This window comes from Papaver somniferum, chromosome 10 (assembly GCF_003573695.1).
Source record: "Papaver somniferum cultivar HN1 chromosome 10, ASM357369v1, whole genome shotgun sequence".
Classification (NCBI taxonomy): domain Eukaryota; kingdom Viridiplantae; phylum Streptophyta; class Magnoliopsida; order Ranunculales; family Papaveraceae; genus Papaver; species Papaver somniferum.
In genome coordinates, this window is record NC_039367.1 from 130,317,771 (window position 1) to 130,342,769 (window position 24,999).

Here is a 24,999-nt window from a genome sequence, read left to right on the forward strand (position 1 = left end):
AATTGAAAAAAACTACCATCGCCTCCCAACTGTGCTTGTCGAAACCCTGGTGAAACATCCAAAATAAAACCATACCACGATTGATGAAAACCATAATTTTACTTTTAATTAGATTGTTTTGATTGAGGTTCAAAGTCCTATAAAAATAAGAAAAGTAAAAAATAAAAAAAAAGACCCGGAGCAAGAGAAAAAGTGAAAATGATTTAAGACTATGCAACTACCTCGATTTGAAAAAACAGAAAAAGATTACTCAAATACCTGCTAGTATAGTTGAAGGACATGAGTGCCTTTTATTTTCACCGGCCACCACTGTTCACCAATAGATACCATCCTCACAACACCATCCACCACTATCCTTGCTACGGAAAAAACTTCCACCACCATTGTCCATAACCCTATAACGTTTTTTCCATCTCCACTGCTCATCAACTCCACCACAACCACCACCGGGGACATTTATATAATTTTTAGCAACTCTAAGTATTAGTTAACAAAAATGTATTTATATAATTATTAATAGAATAATTTATTTACTATCATTTTTAACATGACATTTATTATGACATAATAAAATTTTGGCCTTTACATACATTTGTATTCTCAATCACAACCATTACTAGTTTCTATTGATATATTTTTAGAAAATTATGTATTTATTAGATTAATCAAGGGAAATGAAAAACTAATAAATCAATCTCATAAGAAATTAATGAGACACCAATTAATAAAACACTCATGATGGTTTTAAGTCGAACAAACCAAGGCTGTTGATTTATCTTCTCCCTAGAAAAATCTGGATCTCTCTTTATCTTGCCTAACTTGTCCAAATTATGCTTTGTATTCTAGAAATTATAATATATAGATTTTGTATATAAAATTATATGTTAAATTCTAAGAAGTATCCCCTCTTAGAGTATCTGAGAGGTATCCAGAGTATTCCCTACCCTTTTCGTAATTAAAAAAATGAGTTACTTTAAATGGAGTATTAGATACGTATCCTTAGACATCCCCAAGTATCCGACATTGATACCGCGGCGATACAGATACGTCACCAATTTTGAAGTAACCGTACTTCATAGATAATTATTCTTTTAGTTGCTAATAAAATTACAAGTAATTCTCAAAAACTTATTAAATAAAAAGATTAATATTAGTTAATTACCTACTAAACTAATCAAGAAACTTACTTTACACTTTGAAACGATCTTATTGAACACTTATGGAGTTTAAATGGAACACTTTAAATATTAAACAAGCATTAGACTCATGGTTATAGCAAAAAGATCAATGTGTTAATTATTCTAATCTTATCAATTAATTTCTTAAGGGAAGTTTCCTCAGAAACAAATGACACTGAAAAGGGAGTTGAACATTCACGAATCTTTCCGAACTGACCAAATCCGAATGTTATGGCCGAATTACTCCAATTTCGTCTCTAGTACGCGAATATTCTGAGACTAACGAATTATCCGTGAATCTGAATCATTCGGGTGACCGATACAGTTAGTATTCAATCCAAGGGTTTTCAGTAAAAAATATTTGTAGATAGTAGGTAATAAAATTATAACTAATTTTCAAAAAATTATTAAATAAAAAGCTTAATTTTAGTTTTTTTTGATAAAAAAAAGTTTAATATTTGTTAATTATCTACTAAAAAAATAATTTTATTACTAATTTCTACTAATCAAGAAACTTACTTTACACTTTGAAACGATCTTATTGAACACTCATGGATTTTAAATGGAACATTTTAAATATTAAACAAGTATTAAACTCATGGTTATATCAAAAGGATCAATGTGCTAATTGTTCTAATCTTATCAACTAGTTTCTTAAGGGAAGTTCCACAGAAACAACTGACGCTGAAAAGGGGACTGAACATGCCAAAGACCCAACCAAAATTGTTCAGAATAAATAGTAGCAAGAGGAGGAAAAAAGTTATGCAATATCACTTCTAGATAGTAACTCCCCGAATCATTCGCGAATTTATCTGAACTGACCGAAGTGATAGTAGTTCCGTGAACCAACTGTTATGTGAGTCTTTTTTTTGTCTAGATGTGTATATACTTTATAGTTAATCATTTATTTCGTATATAACAATAGTTCTCATTTAGCAGTCGACATCCTTGTTCCATAATACATTTATGCCATTAAATTGTTTATTTATTGTAATATAATCTCTCCAAAATGTTTACTGCACTTTGTGAATTAGGAGTATATTATAACTAGACTCGTGCCGTAACGACACGCTTCGAAAATAATATGTCAAGTTTGACTGGTATCATTCATTTGTTGTTACTATATAAAGCCACCATTATTCTCCATACTTTTTACTATTGTTTTTCTTTGTATAATAATCGAGTTTATTTTAACACTAAAAAAATTCAAGCACAACTTTCATAATATAGTGTTGCTTGTGTCACAGGGACACTGAATAAATATTGCACACTACTACATTGAACAACTGCATTACGACCGCCAAAACCACCCATTACCACTACCACTACCTTTTCCACCAGCATCATTATCGCCATTGGCTCCATGCACCACCACTCACAAATATCACCATGACCATCCCTAGTACTCTATTTATGTAATTATTAACAAAGTTTTTAATGGGAATATATATTTATTATGATATTTAATAAGACATTTATTATGAGGGATTAATGAATATTTATTATGAGAAGTTATGAGACAATGATGATGTACACAATCACAAATTAAGACCGTTAGATGAGTTTCTAACTTTCAATCATACAGTCACTTATAAACACTTATGTAAAGAACCATTGATTTATCTTCTCCTTAAACAAATTTTGAGGACGATACCAAATATTTTTTGATAAATTAAGACAAATATCAAATATTTCGAGGATGATACCAAATCATCAAGGAAAGAAGGTTGAGCAGAAGTATGTTCATGGATTTAAGTTACTTTGTCTCTATAGTCTATATCTCCTTCCCAAAGATTTAGGTTTGCACAAAAGTGGGGAATTAAAGTTTTTTAATCCACTTCTCCTGTCGGATGTGAGTTAGAGAATCAAATGTTTAGTTTTATGGGAATGTAGGTTTATTATTTTCGGTCGGTCAACTTCTCCGCTTTGCTTCTGACTTTTGAGATGGGAAAAGAGAACACGAAATGCATTATTTCTCAACGAAAGTGTGTATTCATAGAATCGACCACAACCATGGATTTATCAATTGGGAGGGAAATCAAGATTTCTCTTTATGTTGAGTAACTTAGGCCAACTTTGTTTTATAATACAGAACAAAGAAACAGAAAAAAAATATCACCTAGATAGGATATAACCCGTGTCGTAACAGTATGACTCAATAATAAGTTATTTTATTGTGTACTGATTTTGACTCATACCATTCGTTTGCAGCGATTATATAACGTGGCATTCTAGTATTTTTTTTAATTGTCATGTATTTTAACCAAATTTATTTTATCATTAAGACGATCGACCACATCTTCTTTGCTTTATAATGTTAACCGATTTGTGGCGACACATAATTAACAGAATATATTACTACTTACCATCACCCGATACCAACATAAAATCACCTGATACCACTTCTTTCCCCCACCGCCACCGCTACCACCCCCAGTTGGGCGTGCTTTTAATTTTTAATCACAAACGTCATGTATAAAGTTTAAACTGCACAAACTTAAGTCGTCAACTAATTATTTCATTATTTATTTATTTTTGTCACATTCTCTGTTATATTGTAATCAATTTTATTTTAACACTAAAAACCATGATTTATTCGATCAGGTACCATTTATAGTAGAGATACCATTTGGGTGATCCAACGGTCATGATCATATTGTCTTATATGATCTGGTACCAAAACCAAAACCAAAGCCTTTTGTCTCAGAGAAACTCCAGGGTAGGCTAAGGACTATCTCGTAAAGAATTTTCCCATAAAAGTGTGGCAAAAGTTTTTACGCCGGCTCTCCTTCCAAGAAGAAACTTGCACAGAGGCAAGATAAAATCCTTGACATATTTCGTGCCTCGTTCGTCTTCGGTACAGAGGGTGCAGTAGTCATCATTTCAATGGGATTACGCATTCGCGACCATTAAAGCAATGTATCTACTTGCTCCATGTCCCGACTGTAGGGATACGGGGTGATTCCCCCTTCACAATCCTGCGAGCCGCAGAGCTACGGGGGGAGTCCCCCCTTCAAAATTATACCATGGTGGTTTACATGTTGACGGTTTACATAGTCCTACTAAAGAGGCAATCAAAAGTAACATGGCCAGTTCACGTACCTCGTTCACATGGGTCGCTGCTCTGCATGCAGCTCTGTCGGATGCCAACTCTTTCTCTAGGTTCGGCTGAGGTCCCAATTGACCAGCTTCGTGACTCTACGTCATCCTGTTAAAGAGACAGTCGAAGATAAGAGGGTCAATTCACATACCTCGTGTACATACCTCGTTCACATGGATCGATGTTCTTCACGCACTTCCGTCGAATGCGTGGAGATCATCATGTTTATATGACCTGGTACCATCATCGAATATTTAATTTTTGTCTTTACCAATTGTACTAAAAACATCCAACAACATCTTTCACAATACAATTGCATGTTTTTTAAAGACACAAAACAATTATTGTCCACTACTATTCACCAACACCCACCACCATAAAACCAGCCACCACCACTATTTATTCCACCACCAGTAATGTTACCGACTCCACCACTCACAAACACCCGCCACCATTCTACCATCCATTACTTCTTCCACTGCCACCATTTAGTAATACTATGATTTTTAGTAAAATTAATTATTAATAAAAATATGCATTTATGAGATTAATTAAGGGGACATTTATTATAAAACATTTATTAATCATTCATTATAAGCAATTAATGAAACAATAATTAATAAAACATTTATAATTGTTAAGTTGAACAAATTAACCACAACCGTAGATTTATCTTCTTCTTAGATAAATCTCAGTCACTCTTTATCTAGGCTAAGTTAGCCAAACTTTTCCTTGTACTCTTGATACACACATAAAAATTAGTCTGGTAGAGTCATAATACTTTTCAATTTATTATGTATGTAAGCCGAATTTTCAGTGGCTAACTCACATTTCTAAAATGAATATACATGTACCGTTCCGAAGTGATGTCCGAACTATGGACCGTTGACCGGATGTTTGACCGAACCCAAACTATGTGAATCCATATAATACTCGTAAGTTTTCCGTCCCGAACTTCTCCTCGTACCGCGAATTGCTAACTAGGATATGTCCATGTAAGTGGATTTGAGGGTAAAATCACCACTATTGGTAAGAGGCCATCCGGGAACATCCTCATCGGTCATTGTTAAATGAAACAAAGATATAACTTGCACCTGAAGAGGAGAAAATTATTTTTTAAAAGAGTATCATGAACTATAAAATAGCTAACTTTAGTGTTCACCTGATTGAAAAGAAGGAGTGACATTTCAAGGGATCCAGTTATTAGCGAAAGTTGTGATAAATCCAAAAGCTATTAGTCCTTGCAACGGAATGAAGAGGTACATTGATGAAAATATTTAGAACAGTTCCTATGAACTCAACAAACGTGAAGTTTGTTCATTTTGCTTCCACTATGGACTCAATAAACATGAAAAACGGATGGGTAAACCAACTAAATTGTTGGTTTGTTGAGTGAGACGGTAAAAAAGACGCGCGCTCGATGGTCAACAGGGCGGTTGAACTACAAACGCGCATACCACTATCACACACCTGCGGCTCTTCCTCACACGCCCGCGGCTCTTCCTCCCACTCCCAATACAATTCCTGGTTCCCATAAACTACTTTATTACGTTTTTATTCCCTTTATCCCATTTTATCTCACTTTATCCTATTTTATCTCACCTAAATCTAATATTTTAAACTTTAAATTTATCCTACCAAATATTTTATATTAAAAAGAAATAGTAATGGGACCCTAAAAACCAGATTTGTTGATTCTGTCTGATTTACCATAGTGCAAAACCGTGTTTGTTCATCCAAGTGGCTCAACAAAAAATCTTTTTTGTTGATTGCCATAGGAATCTCCCTTAGGGTCTAAAACTTTAGCCCTAATAGATTCAATATTTTTAATCATACGCCAAGATAGTAAATTTTTAAAACCCAATCCTCCAACTTAATTATTATAGTGTCCCTGGGAAAAGTTTAACAGACCAAGTAACACCACTAACTCTGAAATGTTAAGTAACACATGCACAAACTCGTAAATACGGAAATGGTGCCTAAGGCTTCAAACTCGACATGTCTAAGGCCTTTGACAGAGTCGAGTTATCATTCATGATTGACATTCTCAAATGCTTTGGCTTTTCAAATGTTTGGTGTGAGCTGATATACCAATGTATTAGCACCACTAACATTTCAATTTTTCTAAATGGATCCCCTTGTCCTTCTTTTAAACAAACTAGAGGTTTGCGGTGATGTAGTTTTGATTGTGGTAAGAAAAGATTCGTTGCTCGGACTATTTTTAAAGATTTGTTTTAAGATTAACTAAAGAAACACTAATTAAAATTGATTTTTTTTACCAAGGAGAGATGATTCTAGGGTTTTGGATTCCATTACTTCCAATATTTGTAAACTCAATAACAACTTCTTTGACAAAATACTCCTTCTTTACTCAAAACAATTTTCGAACCCAATCTCATGCTTTGGAAGATATAACATTACAAGCTCTTTTTTTTATGACTCTCGTCGCTATTCTAAGGCCTAATTTTCGTTCGCTTATAAAAGATCGGCAACTTAACTACCCAAAACAATTTTTACGAAGCATATAAAGAAGAGAAAATTTTTAACAATTTAAAAGCACAATAATGGAGTAATTATGTCAAAGAAGATAATTACTAAAATTCACTTATTGAAAATAACTTCTTCCAAAACCCTAGAAAAGAAGTTTAGCTACTCATGAATCGAGAATTGGAGAAAACTTGCTTAATCATTGTATTCAAAAGATATACATATGCTTACAACGATTTATAGTCGCTACAGGTATTCAACAACCAAAACTGCTCAGCTGCTACTGCTGCTAAAAGTCTATCGTTACAGAACCGTATAGGATATCTGGCTTCCGTCGTTGATGAACGATACTTTTATGCGACTTTCTTGAGCGTACCTTGTTCTTCGTGTTCTTGAGTTGCAGCAGCAGAAAACTTTGTCTGTAACTCGTAATTTCTCGATTCCTAGCTCTCTATTCTATTCCAGACTCTCTGTATCGACCCCCAACTCCTCGATAACCTCTTATGTGACATGTGCGGCTCCTTTTATATCAAAGAGAAGCTTAAAACTCGTTGAAATCTCTTTCTTCTCTTCCACGGCAAGCTGTCGGTTTCTTTACTTTCCTTTTTTATTTTTACGCATAGTCTACTTCCATTTTTAACTAAAACTCTCCTTTGTTGTTGACAGAACCGAATCCGGAGATATATTTTCCTTCTTCTGTACGTATCTTCCACAAATATAGCTGAGAAAACTCCCACGATAACTACTGCCCTGCTTGTCTTCAACTCCACGTATCTTCCGAATCCAAAGCTTATACGAATCCTGTTTGGATGGACCAAGTCCAAAACAATCCATATCCAGGTAAAAATCCGATTAGAAATCCTTTCAATTCTCGCCTGAAATTCAACCAAAAACCCGAGAAATGTCCATGCCCTATTTGTCGAGAATCTGATTATCCAACCAATTTCAATCGATCCCATCAACCATACCAGGCATGTTTACTCAATTCAAGTCCAATCCAACCGAATCCAGTGATTTAATCTCCTCAGAACTCGTCAAAAATCGGAACCCTAATTCTTCCCGTGAGAAATAAATTTTCCCGCCAATTTCAAAATTCAAAATGGAGAAGAAGACCTCCCCTTATCCGTGGCTGGTCTCCCTTTAGCAATTTGGGGGTACAATGATTAATTCTCCAGGGGTACGAATAGCAATTTTTAGGGTGTAAATGGTAGAACTTCTTGGGTGCCTTTATCACTTTTTCGGGTGGCTTTAGCAATTTCCTCCGGAGGTTCAACTACCACTTTTCGAGCCAATTTCTCCACAAAAGCTTATTTCTCCAAAAACACCTACAAAAACATAAAATAATCAAATAACTACAAAATCGAGCACTAATAATACACATAATTGAGACCAAAATAGACACATAAATGCGTCTATCATGCGGCAAGGGGACCCATTGTCCCCATATCTATTTATCTTATGCATGGAATCATTTAGTAGATATCATTTACATGTTGAAAACAACAATATAATTCAAGGGGTAAGTATCAACAAAGAGATTCCAAGTGTTTCACACTTACTTTTTGTTGATGACTGCCTCATATTTGTCAAGGCTTCTGATGAACAAGCCAATAATTTGATGGGTTTATACAGAGATTTCAGCAATATCTCTGGTCAAGTAATCAATTTTGACAAATCTGGATGCTTTTTTAGTAAAAATGTCCATCCAGATATCGTTGCCTCACTTATTAATGATCTGGCAGTGATGAAAGTTGATCTAAAAGAGAAATCTTTAGGCATTCCTTTGTTCATTGATAGGAACAAGTCTGAATCTTTCAGTTATTTGCTTGATCATTTTGGTAAAAGATCTGCATAGTGGAAAGGAAAGCAGCTTACTCAAGCTGGTAGATCCATAATGGTGCAGAATGTTTTAAAATCTTCTTCCACTTATCACATGAGTACTTTTCTCATCCCAGACACCATTACTCAAAAAATGGAGCAATCCCAAAGAGATTTCTGGTGGGGAAAAAGTAACCCAAGTGGTATTTACATAAAGAAGTGGGAGAATCTGTGTACTCATAAACTTCAGGGTGGTCTTGGCTTCAAAGATCTAAAAAATTTTAATAGATCCATGTTGGCCAAACTAGATTGGGACCTGATTCATTCCTCATCTGAGTTGTGGGTTAAAATCTTGAAATGTAAATATTTCAAGAACTGTCATCCTCTGCATGCTAGGAAACCTTTAGACTCTTCTTGGTTATGGAAAGGTATTGCCGTTGGTTTAGAAATTATTAGGGAAAACTCTATTTGGGAAGTCAGGAATGGGTCTAGCATTTACGCTTTTACTGATAATTGGATCCCTGAAGTTTCTTACCCTCTTTGCCACTGTTATCTTAATCCTAATATGTTGGTGTCTGATTTCATCGACTCTAATACTAGGACTTGGAACATAGATTTGATTAATAGTTTTTCACTACTGAAAATTCCCAAAAAATAACCAAGATTTGAATTCCTCTCTGGTGATGACAGATTGGTATGGTTGCATACCAAAAACGGTGAATTTTCAGTTAAAACTGCCTATAAAGCTCCCAGTGGTGAGTTAAGCTTCTTGCAAAACCCTCTCCCTAGTCAGCCCACTTATAAATCCCTTTGGAGCTTTCCCATCTTCCGAAAATTCATCTTTTCATTTGGAAGTGTATTGAAAATGTCTTACCTATAGGAGTTAGACTCTCTCAGTATAGAAACCATTCCGATCTTTGTTGCTTATGTAATACCAATGCAGACGAATCGGCTGAACATCTCTTCTTTCACTGTGAGTATGTGAAATCTGTTTGGGCAAACACCCCTTTTGGTCATTATGTTACTTCAGAGGATCATTCTAGCACTACCATTAGAGACTGGTTTGATAAATGGTTGAAAAGCAGCAATAGTCTTGTTATCAAGCAATCTATATTTGTCGCAACATGGAGTATATGGAGAGACAGGTGTTTTAAGATTTTCCAAAATAAATCAGTCATGTCGATAAATACAGCCAACCATGCAATGAAATTGATAGCAGACATAAATCGATGTATGCTTGCAGGAAACTCTTTTCTAGTTAGATCAATTGCACCTTTCCAGATTCCAGACAACATTGGCCTGCCTGATACATGTCATATACTTTACTGTGATGCAAGCTTTGACAAAGATACTAATGAAACAGGATATGGACCTGTTTCAACTGATTTGACATGGACCTTCGAAGGATGCAAACTTATCAAAGGAGTAGCAAGAACAACAGAAAAAGCAGAGTGCATTGCCATACTAGAAGGAATCAACTGGATGAAAAACAAAGGCATTAGCAGTCTCTGCATTCGCAGTGATGCAAAGAATGCATTCAATTATCTGAATAATAATAACAACCAACTGTGTTGGTTTAGCCAAATTATTTTAGACGATTGTCAATTTCTTTTGAATAATTTCTTTTTTTCTAGATTAAATTATGTTAATCGAATTTTTACATCTTTGGCCGATAAGGCAGCAAAACATTGTAGAAAAAACAATGTAATGGGTGAATGGTTAGGTGACTTTCTCCTCTTGGAATGAAATTTATTTTCTTATAAAAAAAAAAAGTAGTAAATACGGACACAGTCTGAATCTCCCTCTCTCACCAAACACATTCATGGCTCTTACGGGCTAAGTTTATACAAATACTAAATTCCAATTGACTACATCAATCAACTGCTTAGTTCATATATCACTACAGGTCTGTGATTCCTCCATTCCTATGTTTTTATTTCGATGGAAATTTGGATTGTGTCTTGTAATTCCTTCAAAATCAAGTAGTTCTTAAACAACTATTCTGTTATAAGCTTTGATTTTGTAGTTTTGTGCAATTTTTCTGGGTCCTAAACCCTGAATGAATGTTAAGCGTTTCAAAAGATATAAGTGAAGCCTTTTAATATAACCTCTCTATGAGTTGTTTGCAGAAATGCCCGAGAGAAGAAAATACTGTTTTATCATTGAGTTGTTATAAATTGTTTAATCTTTCCACTTTGGTCACAGCGGAAAAGAAATTAAGAAGGCGAGCGTGGTTGGCATAAACTGGACCCTGGCACAACTAAGGAGCATATTGAAATTTTGAATGTTGAGTAAGTCACACTGTTTATTTGTAACTGTTTATACATTCGAACCGTGGGGGCAACTGGAATTCTTCCTTTTATAGTATTACCTATGAAAAGAGAGGGAACTTAAAGGTTAAACAATTGTATACTTTGTTCCTTTTTCAAACTTGATATAGAGTTATAGACTTACTGTGAACAAATCAAAAAATAAATTGGGGTTGCATAGGTTTTCTTGGGACTCAAACCGATTAACTTACAGAGTATAAAGTGAGAAACCCAACCAAATTCATTAGCCATACTGTAAATCAGTTAGAGAAAACAGATTTTTGAGCTTGCTATAGTGATATGAGGATAAACATCGGGTCTAGTAGAATCAAGTTCAATTCTTTCAGTATTTCTTAATTTTATCTGAGCTTAAGCATACATATGATGTGATTCATCTGACAGGTGCATCATCCATGGCTAAAAGCAAAAAAAAAAAAAACAGTTTAAAGTTATAAAAAGGGATCTGAACCAGCATAAGCGGCTAGGTAATGTAAAGAATACAGACGGTGCATGCACACTTAGTTCTAGTTAAGGGATATTGTTAGTACTATTATCACCTGCAACCTTCCCTCGTTCAGTTGACATGTCCTTGTTCAGTTGACGTGCTACAGAGGTGACAGTCATTTCAATCTTTGATTTCATATTTGTGATGCATTGTTTCAGTATGTCGACATAGTTCTAATAGATTGCTGGGTATGTTGCAGTTACCAAACTCATGATCCTTGGTTAAGAATTTAGTCTTTCCGTTGCAGCAAAATGTTAAAATCATCAGCAGGAGATGACACTTTTACATAAGTAGGATGCGATGATAGTGACTCTACCTGTCAGTTTTGTCCGACTTTTACATCAGTAGGATATTTAGTGAACCAAAGCTATAACAGGATTTTCACCAACCTGAGAAATTTATTTCGGCAGAGAAATATATTGACAAGGGTGTAATATGCTTGATGAGGAAATAAAGAGATGGGTTTCATAGGCTTTTAGTTCAGAATTAACCTCCATTGCTGTTGGTGATTTCCACTTTTAGGAGGATTGCAATAGCAAGTGAAGTTGAACAAGAAGGAGAAATGGCTCTTGCTCCTGCTCTTTCAAATCCATTCTCAGCCAGACGCGTCCATCACTTCAACAGCTTCACGATCCTTAGACTCTCTTCCTCGTCTTCTTTTAAAATTCGTTCATCCATTAAATCAATTCTTGCTGTTTCTGTCAAGGTTTGTCCCAACTCCCTTTCAGTTTTAAATTATTCTATTTTATCTACAATTTAAGTACTACTATCTTCTGTTTCTCGTTTTCCCTGTCAGGAATTTATAGGCTTATTCTTTACTCAGGAAAATAACATTGGTGCCCTTGAGAGGAAAAAAAAGAAGAACTGGATGGATTTCACTAGCTTAAATTACTGGGTTGTTCGTGATTACTATCATCTAGTTGACTCTGTGAATTCTCTAGAGCATCATATTCAGACTCTTTCTGATGCAGAGTTGGCTGCAAAAACCGAAGAATTTAGGCATCGTCTGGGTCGTCAAGGGGAAACACTTGCTCAAATTCAATCTGAGGCCTTTGCTGTTGTTCGTGAAGCGGCCAAAAGGAAGCTAGGAATGCGCCATTTTGATGTTCAGATAATTGGTGGGGCTGTTCTTCATGATGGGTCCATTGCTGAGATGAAGACGGGTGAGGGTAAAACTCTGGTTTCTACCTTGGCAGCTTATCTAAATGCATTGACGGGTGAGGGCGTCCATGTGGTTACGGTCAATGATTACTTAGCCCAGCGTGATGCAGAGTGGATGGGCCGGGTACATCGTTTCCTCGGTCTATCTGTGGGTCTTATCCAGAGGGGGATGACTTCTGAAGAGAGGAGAGCAAACTACAACTGTGATATAACCTACACCAACAACTCTGAACTTGGTTTTGACTACCTTAGGGATAACCTTGCGGGTAGTAGAGGGCAACTGGTTATGCGATGGCCAAAGCCGTTCCATTTTGCAATAGTTGATGAAGTTGATTCAGTACTTATTGATGAAGGAAGGAATCCCTTGCTAATTAGTGGTGAGGCTAGTAAAGATGCCGCGCGCTATCCTGTTGCTGCCAAAGTGGCAGAACTTCTTGTACGAGGCCGTCATTACAATGTCGAACTCAAGGATAACTCAGTAGAGTTGACTGAGGAAGGGATTGCTCTTGCTGAAATGGCTCTTGAGACAAGTGACTTATGGGATGAAACTGATCCTTGGGCAAGATTTGTGATGAATGCTCTGAAGGCTAAAGAATTCTACCGTCGGGATGTCCAGTACATTGTAAGAAATGGAAAGGCACTCATAATCAATGAACTCACAGGTAGAGTTGAAGAGAAACGGAGATGGTCTGAAGGGATTCACCAGGCTGTGGAGGCCAAAGAAGGTCTAAAGATCCAGGCAGATTCAGTTGTCGTGGCCCAAATCACCTATCAATCATTGTTTAAGCTTTATCCAAAACTTTCGGGGATGACTGGAACGGCAAAAACTGAAGAGAAGGAATTTTTGAAGATGTTCCAAATGCCTGTCATTGAAGTGCCAACAAACCTATCAAATATTCGTAAAGATTTACCTATTCAAGCTTTCGCAACTGCACGTGGGAAATGGGAAAATGTGCGCCAAGAAATTGAATACATGTTTGATCAGGGCCGTCCTGTTTTAGTCGGCACAACTAGCGTTGAAAATTCTGAATATTTGTCTGATCTGTTGAAGGAGACAAACATCCCCCACAATGTCTTAAATGCACGGCCTAGATATGCCGCAAGGGAAGCCGAAGTTGTCGCCCAAGCAGGTAGAAAATTTGCTATCACTATATCTACTAATATGGCTGGCAGAGGCACGGACATAATCCTAGGGGGGAACCCAAAAATGCTGGCTAGAGAGGTTATTGAGGACAGTTTGCTATCATTTTTGACTCAAGAAGATCCAGATGTTGATATCGATGGAGAGCCAATTTCCCAAAAGGGATTGTCTAAGATAAAAGTCGGACCATCATCATTAGCTTTGCTAGCCAAGACTGCTCTTATGGTTAAGTACGTACGAAGAAGCGAAGGAAAAAGCTGGACATATCAAGAGGCAAAATCCTTAATCTCGGAGTCCATACAGTTGAGTCAGTCAACTGGTAGGCAAGAGCTCGAAAAAATTCTAGCGGAGGAGTCGGAAATGTATCCTCTCAGTCCTACTATAGCATATGCTTATACTTTGGTTTTGAATGATTGCGAAGAACATAGTTTGATAGAAGGGTCTGAGGTTAAGAGGTTGGGGGGGCTCCATGTGATTGGTACCTCTTTACATGAGTCACGAAGAATAGATAACCAGCTCCGAGGGAGAGCTGGTAGACAAGGAGATCCTGGATCAACAAGGTTTATGGTGAGCTTACAGGATGAAATGTTTCAGAAATTCAATTTCGACACTGAGTGGGCTGTCAAACTCATATCAAGGATTACAAATAATGAGGATATACCAATTGAGGGTGATTACATCCTCAAACAGCTTTTGGGGCTGCAAATAAGTGCTGAGAAGTACTTCTTCGGCATAAGGAAGAGCCTTGTTGAATTTGATGAAGTATTAGAGGTACAAAGGAAGCATGTCTATAACCTTAGGCAATCAATTTTAGCAGGTGATTCAGAAAGTTGTTCTCAACACATATTCCAGTACATGCAAGCAGTTGCAGATGAAGCCGTCTTTGGAAACACTGATCCACTTAGGCATCCAAGTAGCTGGAGTCTGGGTAAGCTGTTGAATGAGCTCAATGTAATTACAGGGGAGACATTTGCTGATATATTTGAAGGGATAACGGAGGAAGCTTTATTGGCGTCATTAGAACAGCCGTATGACCTAAAATCTGTTGAAATTGACAACTTTTCCCTTGTGAACATGCCCATACCTCCAAGTGCATTTCGAGGAGTGCGCAGGAAGAGCTCTTCCTTAAGACGTTGGCTCCTAATATGCACTGATGAGTCGTCAAAGAGTGGACCTTATCAGGTAACTTGTAATCTTCTGCGCAAGTACCTTGGGGACGTTCTGATCGGTTCTTATCTAGACGCCGTACAAGAATCCGGTTACGACGACGTTTACATAAAAGAAATTGAGAAGGCAGTGCTTGTGAAGACTCTTGATTGTTTCTGGAGAGATCATCTTATAAACATGAACAGACTAAGTTCAGCAGTAAATGTGCGGAGTTTTGGGCATAGAAATCCACTCGAGGAATACAAGATTGATGGATGTCGGTTCTTCATCTCAATGCTCAGTGCTATCCGTAGATTGACTGTTGAATCGCTTTTACGATATTGGTCATCCCCAACTGAATCAGATGACTTATTTGTTTCATAAATGAATGCTCCGTACCCAATCAAGTTAGTAGGTCGTTCCTTTCATTTGTTCGTTCCGTATTAATTAATTAATATATTAATTGCTGTAAGATGGATGCAAGGGGAAATTCATGAAATAGAGTCGAAATTTTAGCAGATGTCAAGATCCAGGCAAAATTGTTAACCACTTGACACGTTACATGACCAATTAACTAAAACAGACAGTAACTGTGGTCAGAGCATCTTATCTCATTTTTCTCTCCTCGAGAAAATGCACCCAACTTCAGACAGGACACGTATATGTATCATCAGTTACACCTATCATTTCGAGGTGACACGCGTATCAATAAGTTATAGTCACATTATTTCTCAATCATCCATGAGTGGCTATGGCTATATATGGTGACAGAAACCCTTCCACGGTTTACTGGTACTAACTAGTCCTACAGAGCTCTTGGATTTTGATTGGTTTCCGAATGAAAAGGTTGTTGCAACATTCATCCAGCTAGTTTAATCAGTAGCCGATACATAGAGATAGAGCAAATGGCTATTAGTAGTGAATTTGGTCATGAAGAGCCTCCGATCGTATCTCGACTCGACAGGCTCGACAACATGGTACTGAAAACATTTTTTCTCGTAATCATTTACTTTTTTAGTCAATTTGTTGTCGTTAATTATATTTGTTTGATTTTGTAATGCAGCTGAGACACTTAGAGGAAATGAGAGGAAGGGGATTTTGTTATACTAATAGTGGTTCACCAGCAAGGAGTTCTTGTACGTCCACTACACCATCAAATTGTAGTACTCCTAGAGCAGGTGGTGGGGGATCAGGGAGGTTATCATTTCTAGCAACAACGACAGCAAAACATAACTCATCGCCATCATCATCAACTTCATCATCCGTTGATTCCACACCCTGCAGGAGTAGTCTTGAGAAACATTGTCGACCTATTGATGATGTTATAATGGAAACACAACTCAAAGGCAATCTTATTGACCGTCTTGTCCATGTCGAAGACCGTCTGTTTAAGGTAATATAATTAGTACGTATATTCTTTGTAAGCACCACTGGTAGTTAAATCTACGAATATACCAACACAATTTGATTTCAGCTGCTACACATGTTCAAAACGAAATCTAACAATTAGTTGTTGTTCTTGTTGTTATGCAGTTGTGTTCGCAGGTAGAGGAAGAGATGAGAGAAATGACGCCTACAAAGAGTGATGGCACCAAAAAGAAGAAGACCGGGTTTTTTCATCATCATGGGAAAGAAGAAGATGAGGAAGGTCATCATCACGAGCATAAAAGTGCGTTGAAACAATTTGTAAAATCATGTGTTAAGGGTGGAAAAACGAAAACCAAAAAGCGGACTTAATAACTCAACCATGTATCATGTAAAATAGGTTTGTTGATGTTTCCCCCTTTACGCCTTTCTTTTAGTGGCTTGTGTAAGATGTTCTCAAACTATGAGAATTTAGTAAACGGGCTACAGTTGTCAATGCTTCCCTACCGAGGTGATGATTACTTTGGCCTCAGTGATGTTACTATATATGTACGTATGATTATTGTATGAGCGTCAACATTTAGGGATATTCGTGTTCTTTTCTTCTTTTAGAAAAAAAGAGGATTTCCTGAAGATTATATTGGTAAAAAAGATCCATACTCACCTCCTCTCCGTAAAGAGAGTCTCGATACGGAAAATTAGAATTGCCCATACATGAAGTTCCCCTCTCCAGGAACGTTTAATGGCATCTGTTGCAAAAAAAAACTGAAATTTTGGTTTACATTTGTTCATTACTATAACCTGAAAGCCCCAACTTTAAAGTTAATACCAAACTTGGTTGTGTTTTGAAAATCTCTACTGATCTTATGTCTTTGCTCTCTAGCCTCTGCATATACTCCCACGAGGAGCAAGAGAATAGGTTTTGAGTCTCTCCTAAAGGTTATGATATGTCCACTCCAGTTTGCTGCCCATTGGAATGCAATTTCCACTCCAATTTGCTGCCCAAGGAATGCAATGCTCTTGTGTTGGTTGGGTTATAACATTCAAAACCTCCTCATTCGTAGCTGCCTCTAGTTGCTCTTCTGTTGTTGCTCTTCTGTTTGTTGGGTTGTAACGTTCAAAACCTCAGTGGAGGATCTAGGTTTTATACATGCGAGGGGCTTGGGCTTGTCAAAAAGAATTTCACCCTTGCTCGAGTCAAAAAAATTTTATTTAGTACATCAAAATCAAGGTATCCAAATCTTCTGCTGTGCCCATTTAAAATATTCCTTCACAATATTCATGATTTCCTTGGGAACCGCCAGCTTTTTTCTTCTAATCCCACCTGTTCCTGCAACCTCTTTTTTATGATCAGTATCATCATATCCTAATTCTCCTTCGGACCCACTTAACTAAAAACTCAGAAGTTCATCTTCATATTCTTTTTGTTTAGGACAATACTCCTCCTCCTCGTCCATGACTCCTCTTTCGCAACAGTAATAAAACACTCTTTGTAGAGGAAACTAATAACTTGGATCGAAGATCCACTAGATAATGAAAGTCATGACATGTATATTCTGAATGATACAATTGTATTCAACGTAAGAAAAGAGATACAATACATTTGTTCTTATATACAAGAAACAGAGACTAAAAGAGAAACAAGATATACAAAGTAAGGAAACAAAATATACAAGATACAAAGTATGTCTTTTAACACCCTCTCTCAAACTCAAGATGGTGCAGAGCACGTGTTGAGTTTGGAAGTCAAAAACTTTAGTCGAACCGACGGCAATGCTTTGGTGAAAAGATCAGCAAGTTGCAACTCTGAAGGAACAAAGGGCAAGACTATGGTCTGTTGCTTGAAGTGATGGCGTACAAAGTGACAATCAATCTCAATGTGCTTTGTACGTTCATGGAAAACATCATTATGTGCAATGTGAATAGCAGCCTTGTTGTCACAATATAATGGAGTTGATTCTGATAAATGAACTCCCATATCTTCAAGAATCCACCTCATCCAAACAATCTGAGAGGTTGAATGTGCAAGAGCTCGATACTCAGCCTCATCACTAGAACGAGAAACTACAGTTTGTTTCTTACTACGCCAAGAGATCAAGGAATAAGCAATATCCTGTTGTTGAACGTCTATCTGTGACATCAACAGCCCAACCTGAATCTGAATATGCACGAAGACAAAGATCAGAGATGCATGAGAACATAATACCTTGATACAAGGTGCCTTATATATCGTAAAATCCTGAGTACTGTTGCATAATGAGTGGACCTTGGAGATGACATATACTGACTAACTATATGAACTGCATGGATGATATATGGTCATGTAATAGTCAAGTAATTAAGACTTCCCACAAGCTGAAGATACAATGTAGGATTGGACAAGATTTTTCCATCAAAAGGGTTGATCTTTACATTTAGTTCAAGAGGTGTATCTGCGATTTTGTTATCTGTTAACCCAGCACGTTGTAGAATGTCAGAGGCATATTTTACTTGTGAAATAAAACAACCATCTGATGAATTATCAAACTCTATACCAAGAAAATATCGTAAAGGACCCGAATCTTTCATTTCGAAACATGAACTGATATGCAGTTTAAGAGCAGTAATTTCTTCAATATCATTGCCTGTGATGACCATACCATCTACATATAAGAGAAGAATACCATACCCTTCTTAGTTGATTGGGTAAACATAGTTGAATCATATGCACTTTGAGTGAATCCGAACTGAAGAATGACATTGTTAAACTTCTCAAACCAAGCACGTGGTGCTTGTTTAAGTCCATACAAGGCTTTACGGAGCTTACAAACTTGATTTGGAGAGTGAGGCATTCTAGGTGGAGGTCTCATATACACTTCTTCTTGAAGATCTCCATGAAGAAAGGCGTTCTTGACATCAATTGGATGAAGATACCAGTTACGTGCAGCAGCAACAACAAGGAGAGTACGAACTGTAATCATATGATCAACATGAACAAATGCTTCTTCCTAATCTATACCATATTCTTGAGTAAATCCTTGAGCAACCAACCAAGATTTGTATCGAACTACTTTGCCTTTTGAATTAGTTTTGATCTTGTACACCCATTTACTTCCAATAACAGATTTTCCTGGTGGTAAATCAACCATGTCCCATGTATTAGCTCCCTTGTGCACAGTCAACTCTTCCCCCATAGAGGTTTGCCAGACTGGACTTAAATATGCCTCCCTGTAAGATTTTGGTTTATGTATAGATAACATGGATGATAAAGAACAGTGATAAACTGCAAATCTGGATGGTGGTCGAAGAGTACGTGGAGGTAGATCATCATTTTCAGATAAAAGATCCCCTTATGGAGAAGCAATGTCAGGATTGTCCATAGAGTGGTCATGTAGAGTTTCAAAACTTTCAACAGGAGTGACTTCTGTGGTGGAGGATGGAGTAGTTGTTGGTTGAGAACTAGGTAGAGGCACATCTTCAAAAGGATCTAGATATGTAAACTTTTCTAGAGTAGATGACTTACTGCTAGGAAGAGACCAAAAAGGTATATTTTCCCAAAATGTAACATGTCGGGATATACGTAATCTTCAACTCTCTGGATCGTAACAATGGTAACCTTTTTGTTCAATACCATAACCTAGAAACACACAGATAGAATTATTTTTGCTGAGTTTGTTTCGTTCTCGTTCTGTGATAAGAACAAAACATGTTGAACCAAAGACAAGAAGCTCAGAATAATTAGGTTTCTTACCATAGAGACGTTCATAAGGTGATATTCCTCCTATGATTATAGATGGAATGCGATTTATTGTGTAAACTGCAGTAAGAACTGACTCACCCCAAAAATTAGAGGGAACTGATGCTGAAAGAAGTTGGGTTCTAGCTGTCTCTATGATGTGACAATGTTTTCTTTCTGTTATACCATTTTGCTCTGGAGTTTCAGTACAAGATAACTGAAGGAGAGTACCTTATGTTTTAAGAAAATCTTTGAAAGGAGTTGATATGTATTCACCTCCTTGATCAACACGAAAAGTTTTGATGGATTTTCTAAATTGAGTTTTGATCGTTCTAGAGAAATCTGTGTATATTTTCAAAAATTCTGACCTAGAACTGAAAAGGTATAACCATGTAAAATGAGAGAAATCATCAATGAAGATAACATAATATAAATCCCCTCCCTTAGAGGCAATGAGAGAGTTTCCCCACACATCTGAATGAATAAGATCAAAGGGTTCAACTAAATGAGCAATACTATTATTTAAAGGAAGTGCAGGTTGTTTACCCAACTTACAGGAAATGCAATAAGGTTCTTTATTAACCTGAGTTGTTCTTGTTAGAGCACTGCTCGGTCGAACTCGCAAGCGTTGCTATCTCAAGCTTGTTGTTAAGTTTAGTTGCCAAAACTATAAGTCTTGATTTCTAGTCTACTCATAGCTAAGTATCGGACTAGGATAGAAAGTGTAGTTGAGATCTAGACTCCATGGCGATCATCATACAAAGACGAAGAACTACTCAAGGAACTGGCGGAACTTCATCGACTAAAAGGTATGTGGAGACTTGAACTTATCTATCACTCAAAAGTCTATCTACTCTGTCTCCTATCTTGAGACAAAAGTCGTATTGCTATATAGACTATGATTATACACATTTACTATTTCGAGCCGAGTTTATCTCGCTTATCTATTTATCGAAATATGTGTTGGTAAGCTTTTGCTTTGGCCAAGTTCATCTTTACTAGTGACGAAAGTCATATTAGTTTCAATTACTTGAAAATTGCTTTGACGAATAATAGCTTGTGAACAACAACTATATAACGTCCTCTAAGAATGTTTCAATGATTGAAATGAGAGTTTAGAGTACAACCTTGAAAGGATATAAACATTGTGTGATAACTCATACGTGTGTAAGTCCTTATTCCTTGAACCAAAGTATGCGTACTTTACTGCTCAGGAAAACCGGAACTGAAGTCCGCGTACCAGTACGCGCACATCGGAAGTTCACATCCAATGAATTTCTGCTGGAGTTTGTGAACTGAAAACAAACTTATTTCGCGTACTTAAGTCCACGTGCCAGTATGCGTACTTAAGTGGGTTAGTTTCTAAAAACGATTATTCGTGAACTTAAACTTATATAAACTAAGGAATGCATACTTGCAAACTGTGGCTATAAATTTCATGAACTGATTCGAGTGAATCAAATCGTATTTGCTTCAATTGTGTCTTGTATACTTCTATGAGATCTAAGCAATTGAGCAACTCTCTAACTAGTTCTCTTGAGTCATTTGAGCTAGTTATGGTTAAGATGAATATGGTTGATACAAAAGTGATCATATGGCTAACCATTTAGTTAACTATTGTTGAATCAACTAAGTGTACATGTTTGGGTACGGTTACACAAACCTAAATAAACGTGCATTTCATTTGTGTGTAACAATCTAAGTTCGATCTAACGGTTGAAAGATATTAGCTTGAATCTAATCAGGTTTTCATCTAACAGTGATTATTGAATGCTTTGTTACCAAGGTAACTTAGATTGCAAACCCTGATTTAAAAGACTATATAAAGGAGAACTCTAGCAACTGGGAAACCTAATCCCGACACCTTCTATGTGATACTAGTTGTATTAGATAGAGTCGATTCTCCTTTAAACTTAGGTTTCTATCGATACCCTGTAGGTTAACGACTTGAAGACTTCATTGGGATTGTGAAGCCAGACCCAACTATTTTCTATGTAGTTGCGTGATCTGATCTTGCTGTTTCTATCGTGTTTGAGTACAATCGTAAGATTGGCTTGAGATTAATTTCTCCGATAGGCAAGATATAAAAAAAGTCACAAACAAGTCTGTCTCATCGTTTGTGATTCCGCAATATCTTCTTCCGCTAGTCGATTAAGATTATTGTGAGGTGATTGATAATTCTAGGCTGTTCTTCGGGAATATAAGTCCGGGTTATCAATTGGTTCCTGTTCACCTTGATTTATCAAAAGATTGAACAAAAACTTGTAGGTATTTCTGTGGGAGACAAATTTATCTATTACCGTAGACTTTTCTGTGTGATACATATTTGTTTATTAAATTCTTCGACTTTGGGTCGTAGCAACTCTTAGTTGTGGGTGAGATCAGCTAAGGGAATCAAGTGCGTAGTATCCTGCTGGGATCAGAGACGTAAGAAGCGCAACTATACCTTGGATCAGTGTGAGATTGATTGGGGTTCAACTACAGTCCAGACTGAAGTTAGTTTGTAGTAGGCTAGTGTCTGTAGCGGCTTAATATAGTGTGTGTTCAATCAGGATTAGGTCCTGGGGTTTTTCTCCATTTGCGGTTTCCTCGTTAACAAAACTTCTGGTGTCTGTGTTATTTATTTTCCGCATTATATTTGGTTATATAGTTGAAATATCACAGGTTGTGCGTTGAATCGATCAATTGGGAAATCCAACCTTTGGTTTTTGATTGAAATTGATTGATCCTTGAACATTGGTCTTTGGTACCGTTCAAGTGATTTCCCTTGTATTCAATTAGACTCGCAGATTTCTATTTGCTTGAGTAAGTATTGAATCGAGAAAGTGAGATATAACTCTTTGATATACTTTCATTAAGATTGAGTCTGGATGTCTAGTTGATTCTCTTAAAAGTATATTGGAGTTTGTCCATACAGATTGCTAAGCGAAATATTGGGTGTGGTTGTTAGACCCCCTCTTTTTCAATTGGTATCAAAGAAGGCAAACACTATAAACCTAATAAGTTTGTATTTGACTGTTTACTAAAGACTTTCCCTATGGGAAATTGCTTTAGGAAGCTTGCTCTTGGCATCTGTAACGCACGCTAGAATTTCGTAAAGATTTCTCAAAGATTATTGATAGACATCTGGTCTCTCGTGATAATCCTGCTTCATCTAAGACATTGGAAAGCTTAGATGATGAACAATCTAAAGGAAAAATTAAAAGCTCTTCTAAGAAGAGTTTGTTGAAAAAACGGAGTCGACGCTCAAAGATATGGAATCTCACTAGATTAACTCTTAATCTTTATGAGTAATACTACCATAATGGATCAATTGACAAATATCTATTTAGAGCTTTTGAAAGCGTTTTTATATTCTTAGTAAAGCTTAATTCCTTTGAGAATAAGAATTGTTCTGAGAAAAGTTCTGTACCTGTCAAATCATGTAGTCATGATGTACGAACTAGACCTACCTCCAACTCATGTGGAATCGATAAAAGGAATTCCTATGAGTTCGGCGTAGGTTCTAACCTTCAGAAAAATTCTTTTCTTGGGTATAAGAAAGGGGATTCAAAAAATTCTATTAATTTAGAATATAATCTTTACTATGATTATACTAATACATCTCAACCTGAAAAGTTGCATGAGAATTTCTCTGCACATTTAGTCTCTCGGTAACACGATTGACTTTACCCCATTTGTATATAACTTGATGTGGGGCAAGTGATGGTTGATTTTTTTTCTGGATTAATTTTTGTTGTAATTTTTTTGTTTTCTCCAAAGGTTAACTAAAAGTAATAGAGTCTCTCATCTGTTCTTTTACTGCACTGTACTGATCTCTTCAGTGTGCGAACCTTGGATGGTGAACGGTTTAAGAAAACATACTTTTCTTTGGGGGTCGCAGTTCAGAAACGGGCCCAAGCCCTTTGTTGGGTTTATAAAAGAATGGTACGCGTACCTTCTTCCTTCCCAATTCTCTCCGCGTACGTGAACACTCTAGGGTTCATGCTTTTCCTCCATTAAAACTTCTTTGGAGAAAAATTAAGAAAAAGGGTGTTCAAGGTTCATTCCAAGTAAGTGTTTTCTTCCTCCTTCCTTTCCAATTTCTAGACCTCATGATGAATCTTAAGGTTTCAAAAAGAATTTCAAAAAATTGGGTTCTTCATCTTCTAGCATGAATCTTCCTTTGGACTGTTAAGTGCATATTTTGCATATATTTAGTGTCGAATCCATACTAGTAATTGCTATATATTCTTGCGAATTATTTTATATTACTCTTGTTCTCTCGTATTTATGTTTTGCTAGGTGAATCGTCCAAAAGAAGTGAATTTGCACGTAATTTGTGCAATAAAAGAAGTTAGCTACAAGTGGAGAAGAGCCAAATACCAAGTAGAGCTCGTTCATATCTAAGAGTCCTTGATATCATCTCGGAAAGGACGAAAAGACGAAGCCAATGGCGAAAGAACTGAGTCATTCTGAAGTTGTATGAAGATTTTATGGATGTTTGAAGCAAAGCAAAGTAGCGAAATTGTGATGCACATAATTACTAAAGGCACCCATTGGATTACTCAGGGAAGCCGAGATTCATGAAAGAAACTCATCAGTTGTCAGTTATCTAAACTGACGTTGAACATGTTATAAAGGCACCCCTATTCTGTTAGGGGCTTCATCTTCCCAGTTCCCATTCACGTAGGCAGCGACCAGCAGAGAGTATTTTCTTCGTCTTCAGTCTGGTTTTGCATGATGATTATGGCTGTAGACAACAAGTTCCGCGACTTACAAAACATCAAAGTGGTTGCTGTCAACTGTGTTGGGTTGGATTGCTGTTCAAGTTCAGTGATGACGATGAAGTCAGACTGTGATGGCTAATTAAGAAGAGTTGCTGCCGATATGATGAGTTGGATACTTCCACTCATTGCTGCCATTACTGCCACTGGAAGTGAAGATATAAATGGCTCGGGTAAGTTCAGGGAGCTGTTGACTGATGGAGACGAAGTCTGTGTAATGGCTACATGAAGCCGAGAAGAGCTTGAACACGAACAGGGGAGATAGAATGGTATTTCTGCCATTAATGATGACGGAGAATCACAGCAAG

The 24,999-nt window shown here is 36.8% G+C and overlaps 2 protein-coding genes across 7 annotated transcripts; both read left to right on the plus strand.

Annotated features, from left to right (window-relative positions):
* The first annotated feature begins 10,281 nt into the window (after window positions 1–10,281).
* Window positions 10,282–15,365, plus strand: LOC113316853 (protein translocase subunit SECA2, chloroplastic-like). Of its 6 annotated transcripts, none has more exons than XM_026565002.1 (5): window positions 10,282–10,489; window positions 10,789–10,874; window positions 11,295–11,505; window positions 11,597–12,103; window positions 12,221–15,365. In XM_026565002.1, exons 4-5 carry the CDS (start codon window positions 11,960–11,962, stop codon window positions 15,227–15,229), a joined length of 3,153 nt encoding a protein of 1,050 aa, XP_026420787.1. In that variant the 5' UTR covers window positions 10,282–10,489; window positions 10,789–10,874; window positions 11,295–11,505; window positions 11,597–11,959; the 3' UTR covers window positions 15,230–15,365. The 6 variants fall into 6 exon arrangements, with proteins under 6 accessions (XP_026420787.1, XP_026420789.1, XP_026420788.1 ...); XM_026565004.1 differs by having other exon boundaries at window positions 11,920–12,103; XM_026565003.1 differs by having other exon boundaries at window positions 11,295–11,377.
* A 142-nt stretch (window positions 15,366–15,507) lies between these two features.
* On the plus strand, window positions 15,508–16,791 carry LOC113316855. The gene is made up of 3 exons (XM_026565008.1): window positions 15,508–15,822; window positions 15,909–16,238; window positions 16,379–16,791. Exons 1-3 carry the CDS (start codon window positions 15,751–15,753, stop codon window positions 16,580–16,582), a joined length of 606 nt encoding a protein of 201 aa, XP_026420793.1. The 5' UTR covers window positions 15,508–15,750; the 3' UTR covers window positions 16,583–16,791.
* The last annotated feature ends 8,208 nt before the right edge of the window (window positions 16,792–24,999 follow it).